General features: G+C 41.2%; 1 protein-coding gene across 1 annotated transcript in view; it reads left to right on the forward strand.

The window, feature by feature from the left end:
* LOC135551417 (exopolyphosphatase PRUNE1-like) overlaps positions 1-4050 on the forward strand; it is a 28943-nt gene extending 24893 nt beyond the window's left edge. Inside the window, exons 7-8 of the mRNA XM_064982632.1 lie at positions 2642-2800; positions 3383-4050. Coding sequence (XP_064838704.1) covers positions 2642-2800; positions 3383-3868 — 645 coding nt within the window. The 3' untranslated portion in view covers positions 3869-4050. The remainder of the gene's footprint in view (positions 1-2641; positions 2801-3382) is intronic.
* Positions 4051-8326: the final 4276 nt, after the last annotated feature.

Raw genomic sequence — 8326 nt, forward strand, 5'->3', positions numbered from 1 at the left:
TTAGAATCTTTCCTTTTCAGTCATACTCTTCAGTCACTATACAATGTCACCAATTTAGCTATCAGACTCACTTTTAATCCTGGGAGGTGATCTTTTTCCACATTCTGACAATGGAGCCTCTGCCTCGGGGAGGTGCAACTATATGCAGTGAGAGACATCTGGGAGCGAAAGTGACAGCTATATGGAACTAAGGGCTCAGAGCGTATATTGTACCGTCTGATTAGCATAAACAAATGAGATCAGTAGCTACAGTGTTGCTTCAGACCAGGCTAAACAATAGTGACAGGAGTCATGTCTGTTAGTTAAGAATACTCCCTGATATTTGGGTGGCCGTCATTGCTCACAGAAGACGAGGTGTTGAAAGTGGGAGTCTACTGTAGGGAATACAGACAGTTGACTCCTGGTGAGTGCACATCAAATAAGTAACTCTGTTTAACTGCAGTGCAGTTCCTCCGTCCCACTGCAAATGTATTAATTTTTACAAATACCTGGCACAGTTATCGTGTAATTGTGTAACTGACAATTATGGATAATAACCATGAACTAACACACTTATTAAGAGAACATCCCTGGTCATCCCTGCTGCCTCTGATCTGGAAGACTCACTAAACACATGCTTCATTTGTAAATGATGTCTGAGTGCTGGAGCGTGCCCCTGGCTATCTGTAAATGAAGTCTGAGTGTTGGAGCGTGCCCCTGGCTATCTGTAAATGATGTCTGAGTGTTGGAGTGTTCCCCTGGCTATCTGTAAATGATGTCTGAGTGTTGGAGTGTGACCCTGGCTATCTGGAAATTAAAAAGCAAGAAAATGGTGCCGTCTGGTTTGCTTAATATAAGTAATTTGAAATTATTTATATTTTTACTTTTGATAAGTAGCGTGCCGTGGTTCTGGGGCCTGGGCCTTCAGTGAAGTCCTACACAGTCCCACCCGAATTAATCCACCTCTTATTACCATCATTATGATGCCATGGCTCTAGACACTATACATTTAGACAGAAACGCAGTATAACCAGGTGTTGCGTCACCTTGAAATTGCCATTTTTATTCAGAGAATTGCAGGGGAAGAGTACAATACCTTTTCATTGTGCAGCTTCGTTGCCCTGCGCGTTTGTTCGTTGAGCTGTAGATCCACTCGGGTGTCCCCAAAGGTTTTCAAAAGCACCTTTGCGTGTAAGTGCCCAGCCGTACTTTGGTGTCTCGTTGCTGCCTTGGTTAGACAACTCTAACTGCAAAGCCAGTGTGGCTCCAAACACCAAATCAATCACTTGCAAATAATAGGCATTCCCAGCAGTACAGTTTGCAGTGCTTCTCGGAGCCTGTGAGTCATTGACAGCGCCCATAATTGAAAGTGGCGAACGAACCCCTTTCCCGCCTGTGACAGGCTTTGTAGCGTCGGCATCTACCTCTCCTGACAATGTCTAACTTTTCTTGAAATGTTTGTCTTGAGAATGTCGTTATAATTATATCCTCGACCAAATCGATATCTTCTCCTTCCGCCATTGTGGGTTGAAAAAACAGCTTAGTAGTACGCGAATTAATTTGTTGATCAATTTCAGTTTCCTAGTTCTGAGACCTGCCCATATAGGACCTGCCTCTCAATATTGGTAATCCAATCAAAATACGTGCACACACTACGCCTGCTAGCTGGCTCCTGTGTAACACTGGAGCCAGCCAGCAGGCGTACAATAGCCAACTCTAAAGCTGATTGGTTGACACTAAATTTTAATTTCCATTCACTTTAAGCTACAAGCGCCCGCACTGTTGATTCTGAAGGCCTGAGGGCAGATTTTAGACCCCTGGCAACACATGATGGCTGAATATGATTGGATAAAATATCTAACATAAAGACCAGCCCTCCAAATCTCAACCTGGGGCTGGAAGCACTGCAACCAAGAGGAACGCTATGAAATGAAGAGTGTAATTCTTACTCTGGGGAATAATTTAATACATATTTGTGGGAAAATATATTTAAAAAAAAATGATATTCTGATAATGTTTAGGCCAGCAGAGAAGGCCTTGCTGGCCCTGATGGCCCACCACTGCTTTTGATACTTAAGTATATTTTATCAATTATATTTCCTTTTGATGCATTTATATATTTAAAGCCAAATACATTTCTACTTTTCTCAAGTAGTATTTTACTTGGTGATTTTCCCTTTTACTTGTGTCATTTTCTATTAAGGTATCTTTACTTTTACTCAAGTATGACAATTGGGTACTTTTGCCACCACTGGTCAGGAGGAGAAACTTAATTTGCGAAGGGACCGAATGGTCAAAACCATTTGTTTTTAAGACAGGTGTGTCACCAAAGCTGTTGTATTCATTATGTATGTCGTAGCTTATTTTCAAAGATGCATTACAAGGTCAAAATATTTTTTTTTACAAAAATGACAATTATGACAATAACCATGGCTATTTGCATGACAAGTAAACATGACCCAGAATGCCATAACCGACCTGGGATCAAATACTATTTGAAGTAATTTATACTGTATCTGTACTTGATTGAGCTTGCCTTTTAGAATGGAACCAAGCAAACGCTCAAAATATTTGACAGACTTTGAATAGTATTTGAACCCATGCCTGTTTTCTATATGGTATAGTTTTGTTGTTTACTGTTGTACGTCATCGTCGTCAACAGATGTTCCTACAGCGGAAGAGCCTACAACGGGAGCTTTGTGAGTTCTGTCACAAACATCGTTGTGGTGCGGTGGTCGTCATGACAATCTCTTTCAATGAATGCAGCGAGCCCCATCGGCAGCTGGCGGTCTACAGCTCCAGCACCCTCTATAGGGAGGAGGTATGAACTGCACTGCCTTGCCAACTTATATTGATCCCCAGACCCCTACGATGTGAGATGATTTTATATTTATAGGGTTGGTAATATAATAGTAAAGATTTGATATGGGTAAGTTTTATAATAGGTAATAATTCCACCTAGCCCTCTAATAGACTTGGCAGAATTTACCAATTTTGTGCGGCACATTTCTGTTCCTGACCCTGAAAAGTATTTTATATAAGTTCAGTGTATTGTAAAGTGTCCATTTGAATATTGGTGTGAATCTTTCCTCCCTGCTGCTTAAATATACAAAACAAATTGGTCTACTTTGTGTTCCAACCTACCTACCTACCTTGTTAGTTTAATTTTGGCCTTCAGAAACTATTTCTTGGTGTGAAAAGAAATAGTATTATTATGTGATATGAAGCATGTCTGTAAGTGAGATAAATCAAAGTATTCAATGCTGCCTGTTGCTGTTATTTATTAGTGTGTTTTTCCTTTCAGGCATATGCAGGCATGACAATTTGAGATTGTTAGTTCATGTTAAAACGGCAACTATGAAATAGCAATACACTTTTAAGTGTGTTTCACATTCTGCTGTAGGTGAGCCAAGCATTAGAAAAGGCCCGGAACCCCTATCTGTGCATCTCTCCAATGAGCAGCCCCTTCAACGACATCAAGTCCTATTTCCAAGGCAATGCGCTGGCCTCCCGCAAGAAAGTGCTACCTATCCTCAAGGACTTCCTGAAGGAGTGGGACAAGAAGCAAGTGCATTGCGGGGAGACGGAGGACTTTGAGGAGCTGGACAACCACTTTGACCCCATGGGGTCGCCTGGTATCGACGGAGACTCCCGCCCCCGCTGCTTCTCGGCCTCTCGGCACCACCGTCGCCGCCTGTTGGGCGCCGAGGACTCTGGGATGGAGGAAGACTTCCAGGTGCCGGCCACACCCATGAACAGTCTGGTGGAGGGCTGTCCACTGGACGCCGGCCTGCCCCAGATCAGCGCGGAAGCCATTTTGGAGAAGTTCAGCTGCATGGTAGGGGAAGCAGGGGGTAATAAAGATATCAGCTGGCCAGGTGATCAATAAACTTCTGTTGATGCCTTTAAATCCTAATGCCCCTGGCTCTCTGTCCGCGTGCACTTCAACCCAACCAAAAGACTATAAGGAGTGTTCAAACTCAGAAGCATATCAATCAATTGTATGTTTCATAAAGGACATCTCATAGCGGATTATAATGACAATCAAAGGGGCCATGTACAGTAACGCACTCGCTGGTTATATATATATATAGTAATCCAAAGTTTTCTATCAGCAGCTCCGGTGATTGACTGGAAACAGGGTTGTGTTCAGGAGGAACAAAACCGCCCAAAACGGAGTGAAGCAGGGAGGTACTATCTTAATTTATCTAATAAGAAATGCTCGTTTTTGTTTTCTGTTGCAAAACATTTTGCTATGGTGTGCCCAAATCAACACAACCCTGGACTGCCGTGGCCATCAAACTGATCACCAAGTTCTTATGGATGCTTTACTCAACACCACAACACCATTACGAAGGATAGAACATCCTTATAAAAGACTGGCAACCGGATGAAAAAATCATGACTTGTACCTTCGAAGACTCCAGACAACAATGAAGGTTCAATTGTGTTTTCTCTCTGTATCCCATCTGAGTACATGGGACTGCCTCATTGGTTAGTGCCATCTCCAAGTGTAGGAGGAGTAGATTGGACATTTGGAGAATACATGATGGACTAATGTAATGAATCTTTGAAAGGCTCATTTCAATGTCACAGGCATTTGAGTGAAACTTTATTTTGAGGAGAATATTGCCCTGGAGAATGACTTTATCCATTTTTGCAGCATGTGTTTCAGTAGTCCTGGTCCTTGAAAACTGCAGAGTTTGCCGTTTTTTAGTGCAACTTATCTATGTACAGTTTCAGTAGGGAGTTAATGAGTTGATGATTGATTGAGCACGTGATATCTACTGGCATGTGTGTGCGAGCACGTGTGTGTGTGTGTGTGTGTGTGTGTGTGTGTGTGTGTGTGTGTGTGTGTGTGTGTGTGTCTGGAGTTCTTGGTTAGTGTGATGTCATGATGACATTATTATCAGGGTTGTTTCAGTCCATAGTTCTCCTCATTGTCGGCATCCATCTGGAAAAGAACGAAGGGAAGAACACACACCCTCCCCACAAAGAGAGAGAGGTGGAGAGATACATACCAGATGCCGGATGCAACTGCTGTTCATTCATGGATATGAACTGCCTGCCCCAGTCAGATCTCTAAAATTGCAGGTTTCCTTTTTTCCCCCGTCATGAATCTTGTTCTGGAGGCATCTCTGCAGAGTGGTCACTAGCTGGCACAGCCACAAAGTCATACCTAACCTTAACCACACTGTTAACCCTAATGCATAAACATAAACTTAAATTAGGACCAAAACCCTACCTTAAACCCACTGCTAACCCTAATGCATAACCTAAACTTAAATTAAGACCAAAACCCTACCTTAACCCCACTGCTAACCCTAATGCATATAAACCTAAACTTAAATTAAGACCAAAACCCTACCTTAACCCCACTGCTAACCCTAATGCATAAACCTAAACTTAAATTAGACATTTTTGAGTGTGAGGCTTGCCCATCTACCGGAAATCACATATTTTTGCCTCAAGGACAAGACTCATCCCAATAAACTTTTACCTGTGTTAAATTTACTCTCTCTCTCTCTCTCTCTCTCTCTCTCTCTCTCTCTCTCTCTCTCTCTCTCTCTCTCTCTCTCTCTCTCTCTCTCTCTCTCTCTCTCTCTCTCTCTCTCTCTCTCTCTCTCTCTCTCTCTCTCTCTCTCTCTCTCTCTCTCTCTCTCTCTCTCTCTCTCTCTCTCTCTCAGGTTTTTCTGAGATTTAGATCTCTAAACTACTTCAGCTGCCCAAATATACACAAATCTTATGTGGAACTTATTGTCTAGCTTATCGTCTATATTTATTTAGGGAATTACCATTGATTATGTTGTCCTAATGACATCATAACATTTTGAGAACAAATTAAGTGATGCAGAGGTTGACTTCATGCATACAATTTTGCTCTGAATTTTGTTCAGCATGTTATTCCTGCATTACAAAAAACGGTGATACGTTTCTATTAATACCCCCCTTTGTATTTTTGAGTTACCAGACATCTGCCTGTTCCCAGATCTGTTTGTGCTCTTGCCAACTCCTATCACCAGAGTTGACTATACAGCATCAACAGATCTGGGCTAGTGATGAATTGCTCTGATGGTGGTATCTGATCTGGAATCTGTGTCGCATACCCCAGAGAGCCTTGTGGTGGTTCATTTGAGGAAACATTACTGCATTAGTGCAGATGTCTGCTTCATTAGCTGTCGGTAGTTGGGCCCGAGGAGTAGGTTTGAACTTACTGTACCACAGAGATGTGCATACACCCCTAGGAAAACCCACATACAGATGAATGCATAGACACAAACACATTAGACAGTGGCCCGATTCCATTTCAGTCACTAGTCTCTTCCTTTAGCTCTACCATTTCAGTGTTCCCAGATCACAAGGATTCGATAGGTCTAAGTAAGTGATAAGATGATGGTTCCTACCTCGTTCGATAGGGTATGTGAAGGTTCTACCATACACTCACCTATCCAGTCCTTTTGCATCGTGGAACTTCAAACTCTGAAAACTATGGAGAGCGGCATGGACTAAATTGGAATCCTGCTAGTCTAGCTGGAACTTCAGCTTTGTTAGAATTCCCAGATTTGATTTAATATGTATTTGACAGCAGAAAACATCTGAGAATGTTGACTAGCCCTGTGCTGAACCATTTAATGAAGATATTAAATGAAGATAGTATAGTTGATTATACCACTTGATTACATAAATCAACCATGTAGTTTCATTGATTTATTCTCTACATCACAGCGAGAAGGTGTGTTCTGTCACATAGTTTATAGTAAAATAATATGTTGTGTCTAGGCTAGAATGGTATTGATAGTGAGTTTTCTATTAAACATACTCTGAAAGATTATTATATTGAGCCTCAGGTATTAAGGATTTGGCAATGCTTGGCTTGTAGTTGTGGGGTTTGTTTTTGCCAGCTAAACCTGCGTGAGCCAAAAAAGATCCATTGTGCTAATTATGTTTTGTCCTTCTTTATCTCCAAATATACTTTTTGTTGAAATGTTTCGTGGGAAATGTAGCTTATGTGGTGGACAGTGTAATGGCTCAGTGACTCTGCAGTGTCATGTGAACACTAAAACAAGTTTGTTTCTCCCACACCATTTGTCATGATTACATGTTTTAGTAAACACTCTTGTCACTGCGGTGTTCTAATTTTCCCAGGCCTTTAATTAAGGTTGGAAATGTTAGCTTGCTGGACTTGTTTAGCTTCTAAACAGGTTGAATGACAACAAGTAATTCACAATGTTGTTTCTTTAACCCAAACTGGTTCCCTTTTTCAGTTTCTCATGGCTTTAATCCAAAGATGCCCTCCTCAACCTCTCTACATGCAGTTCCTTTCTGTAGTTTTGTGAATTTTATGCAAGACAATCGGGATTCAACTTCTCTTTTATTCAAGTACGCAATGTGAAAAAAGTGTTTGCTGTGTGGTTTCTGAATGCGAAACCATATGTATGACAAGATTATAAGAGAAAATGTTCAACTATGCACTTCTATTAAAAAAAATGGATTTGAAGAGTTTGTGTTGTCGTCAGGTTTAATTCAGGCTTCTAACTGATTCTGGGTTATTGGTCTGATTCAAAGTCATAACCTAAAGCTAACCTTTCTACAAGGCACTATTGGAATATTTGGTGCCTATTACTAACTATCTCGAACTCCACCAGTCAGCAGTGTCTAATTTCTCTTAGGGTGTGTTCTCACCATTTCCCCACCGTATGCTGTGTGTGCACGTGTGCATCCACCCATTCCTGGTCATGTCTCAACATGTCATTGTGTTCATAGACAGTGCCTTCAGAAAGCATTCATCGTACATTTTGTTGTGTTAAAAGTCTGAATTTAAAATGGATTAAATTGAGATTTATTGTCACTGGCCTACACACAATACCCCATAATGTCAAGTGGAATTTTGTAAAAAAAAAAGAAAAAGTAAAATCTTTTACAAATGTACTTTAAATTGAAAGCTGAAATTAGTATAAGTATTAAACCTTTTTGTTATGGTAAGCCTAAATAGGTTCAGGAGCAAAAATGTTCTTAGCAAGTCACATAATAAGTTGCATTGAATAGTGTTTAGCATGATGTCTACCTCATCTCTGTACCCCACACATACAATTATCTGTAAGGTCCCCCAATCGAGCAGGGAATTTCAAACACAGATTCAACCACAAAGACCCGAGTTTTTCCAATGCCTCACAAAGAAGGGCACCTATTGGTAGACACTGAACATGCCTTTATGCATGGTGCAGTAATTAATTACACTTTGGATGGTGTATCAATACACCCAGTCACTACAAAAATACAGGCGTCCTTCCTAACTCCATTGTCGGAGAGGAAGGAAACCGCTCAGGAGTTTCACCATGAGGACAAC

The sequence above is a fragment of the Oncorhynchus masou genome, chromosome 13 (genome assembly GCF_036934945.1).
Source record: "Oncorhynchus masou masou isolate Uvic2021 chromosome 13, UVic_Omas_1.1, whole genome shotgun sequence".
NCBI lineage: Eukaryota > Metazoa > Chordata > Actinopteri > Salmoniformes > Salmonidae > Oncorhynchus > Oncorhynchus masou.